This window comes from Rhinoderma darwinii, chromosome 3 (genome assembly GCF_050947455.1).
Source record: "Rhinoderma darwinii isolate aRhiDar2 chromosome 3, aRhiDar2.hap1, whole genome shotgun sequence".
Classification (NCBI taxonomy): domain Eukaryota; kingdom Metazoa; phylum Chordata; class Amphibia; order Anura; family Rhinodermatidae; genus Rhinoderma; species Rhinoderma darwinii.
In genome coordinates this window covers 299,747,141-299,762,775 of record NC_134689.1, presented here as the reverse complement: position 1 = coordinate 299,762,775, position 15,635 = coordinate 299,747,141, and the positions used below count along the sequence as shown (strand labels likewise).

Sequence of the window (15,635 nt, the reverse complement as noted above, 5' to 3'; positions counted from 1 at the left end):
GAGGTATACTATGAGATTAGCATAAGTTGTTTGATAAGTAGGTTTCTACTAAAGTACACTCCATTCCAATAAGGGGCAAAGTAAGTGGTAACCGATCCTCTTTAAAGAAAAAAAAAAATAAGTTATTAAACCTGGTAAGTCTGACAAATCTATAGACCATTTTTATTGTTCTTTCACATGCCCACTGTGTGTTATTACATCATTCTGACCACAACCGTTTGCTAGCCTTCCGCAAATACCTTTCAGTTTGAACCAAAACTTTGTATCCTCCCACTCCACCAATTTTTGTACCCTTTATTCATTTAAAATGGACGATAATTTATTTTTTTCGTTAACAGGTAAAACGGTGTTAATGGACTACTAGTTTTGTTACATATCAGACATAAGAAAAGATTTAGCAGTATTGCAATGTAACACTGATGCTGCAGTCAATGCACAATGGCTCCAGACTTTAATACATACTTTGCTTCCAGAGCAAGAGCAATGATTCCAGCAGCCAGGGGTGCGGACGCAGATGTTCCTGTATGAGTATCTGTGCATTTTTGTCTTAAATCAGTTGTTACCTGAAAGAATAAGAAATCTGAATCAGAAAACATCCAACATAGCTGCCAGCCAACTACAAATTCCCATCTCCAGGTAGGTGCATGGTTGTTTGCCATGAAGTGTTCTAGCTAAATGCAAGGCTGGGTACACTCTATGGGGTTGTCTAGGATTCATGAATTTGTTTTATCCATCTTGTTACCTACAATGCTACAACTGAGGTCAAACTTTAGGCCCTAGCACGTCTTGTAAATATATGCAAACGATAGCAGCTCAACATCAGCTGTAGATGGTCATATAATATTTCTGGGAAACAATTATTGTTGTGGTGACTGACAGCAGGATTATTTTTGCATGAATTTTTAATTCTTGTTTTACACCACTTGACGCTCTATCACTAATCTGGATATGGAATTTCTGAGCATTGCCAGTTACAAACAGTAGGACCACCAAACTAGACAGAAATGTTAGAATAGAAAAAACAATCAGTCAGATCAGTTTTAAAGTGTTAGTTTGGAGCTACAGATATAATTTCAATTGCTTTGGGTATCAAAGGAGCTTTGCCAGCAATTTCAAAGTATTCATGTGACCACGCGTACAATTTATAAATCGTGCCGTTCCTCGCCTTCTCCCAATTCATAGCAGAAACCCAAATAGGAGATAGTCATGAACTTTATTCAAAAGTCCTCACACTTCGATCTGTCCTGAAGTCTACCAGAGAATTTCCAGCTTTACATATAAGCGCAGCAACCCCAGAGTTGCGCTACAATTAACAAACTTCAAGTAGTGACAAAGCTGCAGATTACTGCAAGCGTCCATCAATTGCGCTAAAGACTAGGTACACCTTCAGACATTTTTTTTTTTCTTTTTGCAAATAGTCTTGATTAAACGTTTCCTATTGATTTGTTTATTCAGCTCTTATCTCTTATGCAGACCATTGACTATGCAGTTATAGTCTCTACCGTCTGTCTCCTACTTTTTGCTAACTCACATTGTGTATATTAGCAAGAAGGGGATAGATTGAAAAAAAAAAAAGTGTATGGCTGTAGGATCAGACTACCCATAAGGTTTGCTTGTAGTCCTTTACCACGGGAATGCATAATGTAGGTCTGTATAGGAGCTGTAGGAAAATGGTCTATCGGTTGAGGACAGGTTAGACAGATTATATTCAGAATAAAACAAACTACATCAAAGCAAAAAGTGTAAAATCAGATTAAAATTAGATAGGCAAGTGGAAATAAAATAAGAAGAGTCAAGAAAACAGATTAAAATCAAACAAGCCAATGTGTACACAACTTCCTCTCGCTTTATGTCCTCAAAATCAGTTATCAACCTCAAACACGTGTTAAAAATTTTTTATTAAAAAGAAATATTAAAAACTAACCACCCTTAGCTTTTCCTGAAACAGAATGGAATGGGGCCAGAGAAAACAAACACTCTTTGTTCCAGCTGTATATTGTAAATGTTAAAAAAGCAATGTAAGCTGAAAGGCAAACAGAAAAGAACACACTTGGTACAGAGCAGCCAGAAAATGGATATGGTCCAGCTCTACCTGGCCTGCATTATGTATGTTGTGTAAGTAGACACAAGCAGTCTTTATTATAAGCAATGTCAATATAATACTTAAAAGGGGTACTCCTGTTTCAGCAAATAAAAGGTTATTCTCTGTATAGTGAAAAGTTATAACATTTTCCAATTCACTTTCAGTATCAATACGTTCTCAAGATCTTTGTTTGCAATAGGAATAGTCAGGGTTACTGCCAGGGGACAGCATTCTGTCCTGGTCATGTGATGGACACAGAGGTGCAGGACTGATTATAGTTGTATTACAGTCATCAGAGGGGTGTCTTGTGACGAGCCGTACACCTGTGTGTCAATCACATGACCAGGACAGAATGTTATCTCCAGGGCGTAAGCAATGAATGTTTCAATTGAATGACAGCAAGCAAAGATCTTGAAAACCGTAAGAAAGTAAAACACAAGTATATTAGAAAACAGTACTTTGTATTATACAAAACAACATTTGCTGAAGCCAGAATAGAACTTTAACAATTCAGCCTAATTATTGTACTATAAGCTATTTGTAGCAAAGAATTGAATAGATGCTACCGGTTACTTAAAAGGGGTTTTCCGCGTTATTCCAAAATACTAATAAAAAAAATAAAAATTATATATATCCTGTTATAGGACCTTTTTCAAGCATGCTTGAAAAAGGTCCTATAGCAGGATGAAACGTTGCAGCTGTTGACGGACTAAAACTACACGCTTTTTTTGGAGTGCTGTGGGATTACATACATACATACATATATATATATATACACACACACACACACACACACACACACACGTGCATATACACACACACAGTGTCATAGCGCCAAAGCTCAGGTCCTCCCCACCACTTTTTTATTAATATTAGCGGCAGTGATTACGTGTCTGTATACCCACGTGATCGCTGCAGCCAATCACTGGCCTCAGCAATACTGTGCCATATACCCACTGAGACCAGCGATTGACTGCATTGATCATGTGGGTATACAAGCACATCATCACTGCAGCCATGTCAAACAGCGGTGGGGAGGACCAAACCGGCAGCCCTGGAACACCGGGAATCTGTGAGGTAAGTAATGGCTCGTGTTTTTTTTTCTTTAATGCATCCCTCCGAACCTCTGCCACTTTTTGGTATAACTCAGAAAACCCTTTTAACATGTACCTAGATTGGCACTGGCTCCTATAAAGGTATATTATGGCATGATCAGCACAGGAATTTAAACACAGAAACAAAAGTAATCAATAGGTTCACCAAAGAATTGCCATTTTGTCAGTCATTAAGCCTCACCATGCTTTGAAGAAAAAAAAAAAGTTTTAAATTGGAGATGAGGGTAAGGCTCTGTTCACACTGGTACTGAACTGATTTATATTAGGTTTATCAAGTTTAAATTTTTTTTTTTTACACACTGGATAGAATATTGTTGCATGCAATACTACTCAATTTTAAAAAGCAATGTAAATATGATGGAAAGGAACACTAGTGTGGGTGCGTGTCTACGCATAGTGGAGAGAAGTTGCATGCTGTGCTGACATAGCCCTAATCTGGAGGCATCCGTAGCTATAACCGTCCTATTTGCAATAAAATTAACTTTCCTGCTGTTGGCTGGTACTGCCAGGTGATTTGAGGGGTGAACCGAGCACTTCCTAGCACCTTAGCATCTGTTGCCAGTAAAGCCGCAAACTATTGCCAGCACATCCATGGCGGCAGAGGCCTCTTTATACTGGGGCATTACTGAGGGTCTCCCAGGACCATCGGGAAGTGCAGTAATTTGTGCAGATTTACCTCTAATCGGCCCCTGATGCAGAAGCGATTACGTCAGATCCCACCGATCCCTACATCCAGGTGGTTACCTGCGGCCTAAATTATCCTTGGCCTGATATCGCAGCCCCGACACAGGCACATACCACTACTCACTAGCCTGAAAACAGCAGATTTCGGCAACAGAGGGCTTCTATACAGCTGAGGCCTTTATGCGACCCGATTTCCCTGGCCTAAATTAATGGCTGCAAAACCACTACGTCTGCAGGCCCCCGGGGCCTCACCAACCTAGTCAAAGGCCACTATTAATCCCTACACACCAGAGGCAACGAGTAGTGACATTTGAAAGTACTGACCCACAGGCCTTATATCACAGGCAGTGTCCCAAAAACTTTTATTAGCTAAGTGCTCTGCTCTAATTTTTTCTGGACCCACTGATGGAGGTCTACGAGTATTCTTTTTAAAGGGGGAACTACCCTCATATTTTACAGGAAATGCCTGAATTTTTTTCTCCAGAATTGAATCGGTTCTATTCTGCAACACACCTACTAAGAATTATTCAAGCCTCTAGAGGGACCCCCTTCCCAATGTGTTTGGAAACAGATGCTGTCTAAATAATTTAACCTAGAGCCATATGTGGTTAAACTTCGATTTATGTGTTCCAGCCGACTAAGGTTGCAAGAGAGACCTCAAAAAGGCAAACGTGGTTAGTGATGGGAAGGGTGCGCTCACATCTGTCTATTGCAAAACGCAACACTCAAATTGACTTTGAAAAATACATGAAAAAAATCTGAGTAATTGTAAGAAAAAAAGTGAGCTTTTCGGAGCGCCACTAGTAATAAAACTCCACTTTGGGCAGGTGGTATAAATAGAAGTCTTTTTATTTATTTTTTTAAATAAAAAACAAAATAGAGCTTGGAAAGCATAACTTGCTAAGGACATTATCAAATTATATAAAATGGATCCGAGTGGTTTCGGGACTAAACCAGTCCCTTCATCAGGGAAATATCATCTGGCCTGGCTGCAGGGTGCAGCTATTTAAATACAGACAAAAAGTGCAGGGGAAAAAAAAACATTAAAAAAAGAGGAGGGCAGGCTTTTTATTTTGTGCTGTCCATCTGCTGATGTCTGCTGTTTACGCAGTACTGAACAAGAAATACAAGTAAAGTACATACAACTACAAGCAGTATTTACATACATGGAACACATTAACCCCTTTAGGACACAGCCTGTTTTGGCCTTGTGGACACAGCCTATTTTTTCAAATCTGACATGTGTCACTTTATGTGGTAATAACTCCGGAATGCTTTTACCTATCCAAGCGATTCTGAGATTGTTTTCTCGTGACATATTGTACTTTATGTTAGTGAAAAAATTTGGTCGATAAATTCAATATTTATTTGTGAAAAACTTCAAATTTTAGCAAAAATTTGCAAAAATTTGCATTTTTCTAAATTTAAATGTATTTGCTTGTGAAACAGATAGTAATACCACACAAAATAGTTACTAGTTAACATCCCCTATATGTCTACTTTATGTTTGCATCATTTTTTTTCACGTACTTTTATTTTTCTAGGACGTTACAAGGCTTAGAACTTTAGCAGCAATTTCTCATATTTTCAATAAAATTTCAAAAGGCTATTTTTTCAGGGACCAGTTCAGTTCTGAAGTGGCTTTGAGGGCCTTATATATTAGAAAGTCCCCATAAATCACCCCATTTTGAAAACTGCACCCCTCAAGGTATTCAAAACCACATTCAGAAAATATTTTAACCCTTTAGGCGTTTCACAGGAATTAAGGCAAAGTAGAGGTGAAATTTACAAATTTCATTTTTTTTGCCGAAATTCATTTGTAATAAAAAAAAATCTGTAACACAGAAGGTTTTACCAGGGAAACGCAACTCAATATTTATTGCCCAGATTCTGCAGATTTTAGAAATATCCAACATGTGGCCCTAGTGTCCTAATGGACTGAAACACAGGCCTCAGAAGCAAAGGAGCAGCTAGTGGATTTCGGGGCCTCCTTTTTTTAGGAATATATTTTAGGCACCATGTCAGGTTTGAGGCGGTCTTGTGGTACCTAAACAGCCGAAACCCCTCCAAAGTGACCCCATTTTGGAAACTACACCCCTCAAGGCATTTTTCTAGGGGTATAGATAGCATATTGACCCCACAGTTTTTTTGCAGAATTTAGTGGAATTAGTCTGTGAAGATGAAAATCACCTATTTTTCTGTGGAAACATAGAATTTTTTCATTTTTACAAGGAATAAAGGAGAAAAAGCACCCCAAAATTTGTAAAGCAATTTCTCCCGATTACGGCAATACCCCATATGTGGTCGTAAACTGATGTTTGAACCCACAGCAAGGCTCAGGAGGGAGGGAGCGCCTTTTGGATTTTGGAGCGCAGATTTTGCTGGATTGGTTTTCAGTGCCATGTCGGGTTTGCAACGCCCCGGAGGGACCAAAACAGTGTAAACCCCCCAAAAGTGACCCCATTTTGGAATCTACACCCCTCAAGGAATTTTTCTAGGGGTATAGTGAGATTTTGGCCCCTCAGGATCTTTTTTAGAGCTAAGGTGACCAAAAAACAGCGATTTTGGCGCTTTAAATTCTTTATTTATTACAGCGTTCACCGTGCGCAATAAATTACGTTTTAATTTATTCTGCCGGTCGGTACGATTATGGCGATACCATATGTGTATAGATTTTTTTACGTTTTGCAGCGTTTGCACAATAAAATTAAGTTTCTATAAAATAATTTATTTTCTGGGACACGCTATTTTGAGCCGTAACGTTTTTATTTTTTCGGCAAAAAAGCTGTGGGAGGTCTTGTTTTTTGCGGGACGGGTTGTAGTTTTTATTGGTACCATTTTGGGGTAAATGCGACTTTTTGATCACTTTTTATTCTATATCTTGGGAGGGGTGGTGACCAAAAAATAGCGATGCTGACAGTTTTCCGTTTATTTTGTTTGCGGCGTTCACCGTGCGGAAAAATTAACATTATAGTTTCATAGATTGGGTCGTTACGAACGCGGCGATACCAAATATGTGTACTTTTTTTTAACGTTTTCATTTTTTCCCTATAATAAATGACTTATTATAGGAAAACAAAACCTTTTATTTTTACACTTTTATAAAACATTTTTATTAACTTTTTTTTACTTTTTACACTTTATATTTTTGTTTATTAACCTTTCTTTTACTTTTTACACTTTCTTTTTTGACCTGCAGCTCTGATCGCTGCTGGAATACATTACACTACCTAGGTAGTGTAACGTATTAAAACTGTCAGTGTGACGTCACAGTCACTCTGACAGTTGGTCTACGAGGATCAGCAGAGGCTGATCCTCATAGGCTGACATACATGGCAGACCTGGGGGCCGTTGTCTGGCCCCCGGGTGCCATCACAAGCATCAGAAGCCCCCACGATTGCATGGGGGCTGCTGATGCGCTACAAACCCGCTACATGCGGAGATCGCAATCGAGCCCCGCATGTAACGGGTTAATTGCCGAAATCAGCGGCGATGAGCCGCTGATCGGCAACACTGGAGAGTGTCAGCTGTCGGGGACAGCTGATCTCCAAGTTCCCGATGCACACTGTCGCCGACAGTGTGCATCGGGAACGGCACAGTGACTTTCTGTCACTCTGACAGGAAGCCTATCAGGACCAGCCGAAGGTTGGTCCTGATGGGCTTCTGTCCATGGCAGACCCGGAAGCCATTGTTTGGCTTCCGTTTGCCATACTAACTATCGGCAGACCCCGCGATTTCGGACGGGGGTCTGCCGATATGTTAGAAACCCCTAAAATTCGGCGATTGCACCCGATCGCCGAATTTAAGGGGTTAATGCGCCGAAATCAGCGGCAAAGGACCGCTGGCCGGCAAGAGGGGAGTGTCAGCTGTCGGCGACAGCTGACCTCCTGGTTCCCGGTGCACACTGTCGCCGACAGTGTGCACCGGGATTAACTCAGTAACTGTACGTCCTCGTGCGGGAAGTAACTTCCCGCAACGACGTACAGTTACGTCCTGGTGCGGGTAGGGGTTAACTTGCAGTAGAAAGAAAGAAACTTATGTTAAACAGGGGTGCAGAACGCGTGTATACAGCGATATTTGTGTATAGTGCAATGGATATACCACTTTCACATTAACATGGATCCTGGAGGAGTAGGTAAGGAGGCCTGGAGAGGTGAAAGTTTGTGACGTTGTGCTGTAATGATACAGTGGGGCAGAGTAATATTAGCTGGAGGCTGGGCGTGGATTGCAGCGGTTATGCCTGTGGTGGTCCCAGTGCAGCTTCGGAACAGTTGTTTGGGCCAACATGAAGTTAGTCAATTGTAGGAGTGAAAATAAAGAGCCTGAATACATAGTGGTGTATGCGGGCAGTTATGTAGGAAAGAGGTTGGAATACTGAGGGCGTGGTTTCCCTCTGTGATGGAAGGGACACTATGTGGGGACACGCACGTGGGTCCATGGTTTGGGGAGAATATGAGCTGGCGGCTTATGAGAAAATCTTATATGCATAATCTGGCAATCAAGAGTATATTGATGTACAGTGGAAAATTGAGTATGGTGGAGAACTGGTTGTAGACAAGTGAAATATTGAAAGTAAGGGGGGGGAGGATGTGAGATGGAATAAAGTATTGTTTACGGGGTGATTGAGTGTGCTGGTGGTGTACTGACCTATAGTGGATAGTGGCAGGGGCATGGCTAAAGGCTCACGAGCCCTAGTGCAAAAGGCCCCCCCCCCCCCATAGTTTCTTCCCATGGCCAATGGTCCTGCAGCTTTCAGCTGCATCGCTGGGTCTCCTAAGTGACCCAATGCTGCAGCACTAGCAACCAGGGGCGTCACTAAGGTCTTAAACCGTTAGAGGCAATAGCCCCAATACATCTAATCCTTTTACTTTTTTAAAGTGACTCAGCAGACTATCACATATGATAGGCTTAGACATAGGGCCCAGCTCAGTGACATTGCGGCTCCAGTACTGGACCCTGGAAAGACAAGTATAAGAATTGCTTTGCTTTTTTTAGTTGTTTTTTTTACAAGTGGTTATTGGACTACTTCGTATTCGAGGACTACTTCAATGACGGCGTTTTTTATTCTCAATAAAATGGTTAACCCAGGTTGTGTGGGGGTTTTTTTATTTCAATAAAATATTTTTTCTACGTCCTTGTATTTTTTTAAAACTTTATTACTACTGCTTTAGTAATGTCCGCTGGCTGATTGACAGCGTCCATTACTAAGGCAGGGCTTAATGTTAGCCAGTGAAAAGGCTAGCACTAACCCCATTACCCACCGCCACCAGGGGTACTGGGAAGAGCCAGGTGTGATCCAGTACCCAACCATCTGCAGCGATGGTCGGGCACTGGGGAGGCGGGGCACAGGCTGGTATTATTAGACTGGGAAAGGACAGAAACCGTGGCTCTTCCCACCCTGATAAAGCTAGCCTGCTGCTGCTATATTGTATCTGGCTGGTTATGAAAAATAGGGGAACCCCACATCGTTTTTTCCCCAATTATTTATTTCTTTTTTAAAAATGACGTGGGGTCCCCCCAATATTTTATACCCAGCCAGCTACAACATAGCAGCAGCAGGCTGGCATTACCAGAGTGGGAAGGCCCACTGCTTTTGGGCTTTCCCAGCCTAACAATAATACTAATAATAATTATAACTCCGCTGCGCTCTGGAATGAGGAGGGTAAGTATACAGTCAATTACTATAGTAAGTTAACAGACACGGTGCAGGGGGCGACAAGCCCCTGGCTTCGGGGCCCGGTTGCAAGTGCGACCGCTGCGATCCTTATAGCTACGCCACTGGATGGTGGGGATTGGCAGAGAAATGATTCAGCATATAAAACAGAAAGGGGATGTGATCTGAGAATGGAGTAGGGTATAGTGGAGTACAGACCGTGGAGATGGGAAGGTGCTGAATAAAACCTGAGACTTCTACACCTAAAAGACACAAACTTGCAGCCGATGCAATGGAGGAAGACCCCCTCAGCGGATAGAGGACTTATGAAGAGTGTTCAAATATAGAGGTGTCCGAACAACAACCAGACCTGCTGGTCTCTATAACCTTTATTAGAAGAATCCTAACCAAAGCTTTACAGCCAAATGCCCAAAAGTTAACAGACGTTAACAAAGACCTGAGATTGGTGGACCAGAGAGTAGAAATTTCAAAAAATCATACAGCATCTATCAAGGATCACGAAGTAGCTACTTCACAGTGCTTGAATGAACACGAGGGTCACATGAATAATCTATATGCAATCCTTGAATACCACGAAAATATGAAATAAAACTCCTCCCTGAGTCCTTCTCTGCTGAAGCTCTTCCTAAGGCTGCATGTGTACAACTGTATTTTGCGGCCCGTAAACAACAAATTGTTGTGTGCATGTAGTCTAAAGCCTTGAGAGATCTTTGTCAACCTGCTACAACTGGAGGACCTCCCAGACGTCTCAATTGAGTGGGCCCACAGGGTTTTACGGCGTAAACATACTGACCACCCCCCTCCCAAGAAACGTCATCTGTAAGCGGTTATGCTACCAGACTAAACAACAACTACTGAGGAAGTCAAGAGAAGCCAGCCAGTTAGAATATTAAAAAGGAGCCATACAATTCTACTAGGATTTGGCTGGGTCCACACTTTACAAACGTCACGTGCTAAAGCCATTTACAGATTAACTCAGAAAACCAATTGCAATTTAAATAGCTCTTCCCCATTGAAAGGATTTTCACAGGTAAAGGTAAACAATACAACATTTATTCTCCTTGTGACGCAGAAAATGCTTGCAAAGATCTAGAATTCCGCCTCGATGCAATCTCAGACTGGCGACAGGTGAAACCTTCTAATGCTCTTCCTCCACTACCTGATATTCAAGCTTGGATCACTACTCCCAAATCCTTTAAGGACAGTTATTGTCTGCAGAAAACTCTGATGGACCCGAACAAAGAGGGACTGACCTAACTATTTTTGAGAAACGGAGCGGAACCCTCCCAGAAATTCCACAGCGGTGAGACTGTTCCTTGTACAGGATAGGGCCGGTTCACATCAGCGCTGGCTTTCCGTTGAGGGGGTTCTGTCTTTGACTTTCGGTTGAGGGGTTCACACAACGGAAACCCTAACGGAAACCTTAGCTTCCGTTTGCATCACCATCGATATCAATGGTGACGAAAACATTGCTAATGGTTTCCGTTGGTCACCATTCCGGAAGGTTTCCATCTACGCAGTAGGCTGAGCTATTGATTCCGTTGGAAAAACGGAAACCTGCCAGAATGGAGACAAACGAAAACCATTAGCAATGGTGACGGAAACATTGCTATCAATGGTGATGAAATGGAAGTTAAGGTTTCCGTTTGACTTTCCGTTGAGGGGTTCACCCAACGGAAACCCTCCGACGGAAACCCCTGAACGGAAAGCCAACGCTGATGTGAACAGGCCCTAAGTGACATAATCACTGTTTTTGTCATAATATTACTTCTTTGCCTTTAGTATATTGTTATAAGTTTTTACATTAAGTCAGAAAAATTATTAAGTACCCTATTGTTTGCACATTTTGCAGTGTTTAGACATTGAGTAAATTTCTAACTATGCTCCAAAACCATTGCACCATATTGAGCGGACTTTAAGGCTAGAGTAGTATCTGCAGCAATGTTTTTATATATAACCCCACACTTAATCCCCTAGATAAGGTGTCAATTAGGTACTGAACCTTTACTACACCATACAACTGGTTGGCTGGACTGCTTCCAGGATGCTTATTATCCTTCAATGTGTTCTTGTGGTTACCACCCCCCTCTACATCCAAGGTTTTACTTAGACACCTGGAGTTTGGTATCTCACCCCTTCGAGCCTTAAGACAATGAAAAGTGTTAATTTAGATGAAGGTTGGAGGTGCCATGCAGAACCCGGAACTTCTCTCCGCATGAGGTGGATTTGTCCAATCATCAAAACCGTACTGTAAGAGGTCTCTATGCTCATTCAAAAAATGTGTGCACTTGATGCTATCCCCATGCGGATAAAGCTATTTCTGAAAATTCAACTACCGCGAAGGTTAAAACATATCCTGAAATTGTTCTATATGCTCACAGCAGCAGCTAAAGCACGGATCCCTCCTGGAATCAGCCTTCTACCCCCAACAGCCGCACAGTGGCTACTTAAAATAGACCACAAGGAGGAATTATAGGCCATGGAAACTCGAACTCACAGCTTTTTCCCGAAAATTTGGAAGCTATGGGTGATGTTTCGAACCTCTTCAGATTACACAGCAAAATGTCTGGATTAATGTTCAAGCAGTTCATTCTTCTACTATTGGACTGGAAATATTGTAACGCTTTCTCTACTCCTCCTTCTTCCCCTTCCCTCCCCCACCGTTCCTATTTCCCTCTCCTTTTAGCTCAGCTTGGGAATGGTCTTTTTTCTGATGTTTGAAACGTTTCTCCATTGCCTTTTATTAGGACACGTCCTGTCATTATTTCTTATGCAATGTATATCCAAGTCACTTGTATCTGTCAAAAAAATAATAATTTAAAAGAAAAAGAATGCTAGTGTGAACAGAGCCTGAGGCAGACAAACTAAAGCAATGTATCTTATAAATGGTTTATCAGATTTACAGTTTATTATGCAAAGCTGATTTAATAGACATTAGGTCTGTTCTGCAGCTTAACAGTGACCCGAACTCGAGAGGTTTGTGTTTGTCATGATCAATAAGTCAAATGAGAAAAAAGGAAATGGTTTCTGTCATTGCACTGTGAAGTGAGAAATGGCACATTATATTTACAATACTCACAATCTGCTTCTCATTCTGGTTGCCACTGCTGTATGTGGTTGCTAGTGTAGAGGAACAGGCCTCGCTGTACCATGGTACATTGCCAAGCTGGGTGGTGCTGCTAATGGACAATGTATAGATGCTGTTTGTATATCCATCACAATTGCAGCTGTCGTGTTCTCTCCCACCATTCCCAGATGCCCACACATATATAGAGCCCAAACCATTACGACCCTGCAAGGAAGTGAAGTAGGCAAACATTCATAAAGCCAGCACTAAAATCTTGGTTTCGTATTGATACAACTGCAGGGAAAATTGATGTTCCATTTGGCCCCAGGGTAATGAGTTCAGCCCTTTTCAGCAGCCATTCTTTGGACTATGGTGTAATCGCTGGGGGACCCACACCAATCATCAGAACAAGGGTCTCGAACCCTTGAATGGAGCAACGTTCGAACATGGGCGCTGCCGCTCCTTTTAAAGTCTATTAACATCACGGAAACAGTAGAGTACAGTACTTGACTGTTACGGTCAATCCCATAGACCTGGAATGGAGAAGCAGGCACATGCTCGACTGCTGTTCCATTCAAGCAACTTCTTACTGCGGTAAATGCAGTGAGGTGGAATGGGGGTTCAGCACCTTAGTTCTCGCTATCAGTGGGGGCCCAGTGATCAGACAATTATCCCCTATCCTGTGGATAGGGGATAATTATTTATTCTGGTTCAACGCCTATGATATATTTATTTTTTTTGTTTGTGTGAAATACATGTTTTGGCATAAGCAGCACTTGTCATTTGCTTTTATTAAAAATGTTCCACCGTTTGATTTCTGCAGCTTCTATGTATCACTGTACATAGAAGCTACAGAATGGCGTTGTTAACTTTGATTTAATTAGTCTTCTGTGAAGAGGATTGCTCAGGAGCACACAGAAGCAGTTGCAGACCGACCCGCTCTGTGATGGCAACTTCTATGTACAGTGATAAAAGCTGCAGAAGTGAAATGATTCAATATCATTAAAAAGCAAGCTACAAAAGTGCTTTTTAAGCTATAAATATATACATTCCATTAAAAAGGAAAAAAAAGGGGCAAAAAGGTGACCATAGCCTTTAAGTGCAGAAAAAAAACCTGTAGTATCTATTAAAAGGAAAATTTGTTGAGCTATAGCAAAGGCTTAAAGGGTTTCCCCTCTGCCTGCCATGGAATGTCACAAGAACAAAACACACTAATAAAAAGATTAAAAAAAAAAAAAAAAAATGTTTCATTTTGTGTTACAATCTATGGAATATTGCAATGTTCATATTGTACACTGAGCATTTGCAATAGGCTGTCACTTCTAGTTTTGTATATATCACTTTTCATCTGGTGCGGAGTACACTGGGGGCAGGATCAATCGTCATGTCATCACAGGAAGGATTACAATAAAAGGTTTTAAATGAAAACAGGGGTTTCCACCATCTATGACAATAGAGTATGCAGGTCCTCCTGCTCCTTGAATAAAACAAGTTAATACATACTTGGGTCACTCCTCTGAGGAAGGCCTCATTTGCAAAACGGGCTGGGCCATCCACAGTTTTCCCATCATCTTCCGGTCCCCAGCTGGCACTGTATATGTCAACGTGGTTGGGGTTAAGCCCTAGTGATCGTGCTTCAACTGCATCAGTTACTTCACCATCCAACATCCGAACACCTATCAAAGAAAGATGGTGATTATGCTGAATTATTAGCCACACCCTTCAAAAGCAAAAAAATTATTTTTTTTAAAACTACAGTTCCTCTTAAGCAAGTGTCCATGCCATCATATTGGTGCCATATTGATTCTTTTTGCAGAGGAGAAAAAATCCATGCACCACACTGAATGTAAATATAAAACGTTTACCATTTTCTGACAACAAAAGCAACAAAGATACCCACAAAATACACATTTTGACTTGTGTGTAGCCAACTAGCAAGCCCTAGAACTACTAGAAGAAATCTGACTGCTTTGAGCAAGAGTTTATTGGAATATAGTCTGGCCACTTATTCTAGCAATGAAAACTTGCGCAGTAAATATATTGGCCAGAAACTTTAAATTTGTATTTGTAGAATTAGTCTTCACTTAAAAAGGTTGGCCTTGAAGAGATTTGCTAAAAGGTTGTTCACTGGGAATTTGCACCACTTACAAAAACGAACATCAGGTATAAATGACTGTAGATTTGTAACTACACAGACGGCAGGTCTTCAAAGATTGGACGTTGGCGGGCTCCACAGGTTGAAATATGGCGGCAGTCATAAGATACTTCTACCGCCCATGCACGCAGAAACAGGCGCAGCCACTAACAGCTGAGGAAGTAGTCACCTTGGCATATCATGTGATCACTGCCATAATGTAGCCTATGGACGTGGAGGCCGTCGGCCTTCAAAGTTCATAGTGTTTACACGGACAGAAGGGGTCTTCAATAATAGAGTTGCAACAAATATTTAAAAAAAATAATGTACATTTGTAAATGGCACAAATTAATGTTTTATGAACTTAGATAATCTTTATATAAAAGTAACCACGAATATCAAAATAGGCGGAAATATCCTTACCTCCAATCTTGGCATTATAAGCTACTCCAACACCACATATTCCATTATTTGCCACTGCAGCCACTTCTCCTGCACAGCGTGTTCCATGCCTAAAAAAAACCAACCAAACACATACATATTTTAATAAAAACTTGTAACAATCCAAAGCATTTAATAGATGTGAAGCTGAAAAAGATCATTTCTTGCAAGGTATTATGCTTTTACATTTGAGACTAATCTCCTAAATAAGAGAAGTTATATTTTTATAAGGCAAGAACTTTATTTATACAAATGCCAACTCCTCCTGTTCATAGCGCAGATACAAGATATTTTTTTATATAGGGATTTTAAAAAAAACAAAAATTTTTTTTATTTTAAATGCTCAGGTTCTAATGTTGCATCCTGAAAAAATACAAGTATATATGTTCCCGAGACTATTACTCTTTATATTAAACCATCATGTTTAACTATTTACA

General features: G+C 41.0%; 1 protein-coding gene across 2 annotated transcripts in view; it reads right to left on the bottom strand.

The window, feature by feature from the left end:
- The window catches only part of FURIN (furin, paired basic amino acid cleaving enzyme), a 203,634-nt gene that overhangs the window by 35,596 nt on the left and 152,403 nt on the right, over positions 1-15,635 (bottom strand). For both annotated transcript variants that reach the window (XM_075858119.1, XM_075858120.1), the window contains exons 7-10: positions 15,181-15,269; positions 14,127-14,299; positions 12,636-12,848; positions 463-563 (exon numbers count right to left, since the gene is read on the bottom strand). In XM_075858119.1, the coding sequence (XP_075714234.1) occupies positions 463-563; positions 12,636-12,848; positions 14,127-14,299; positions 15,181-15,269 (576 nt within the window). The remainder of the gene's footprint in view (positions 1-462; positions 564-12,635; positions 12,849-14,126; positions 14,300-15,180; positions 15,270-15,635) is intronic.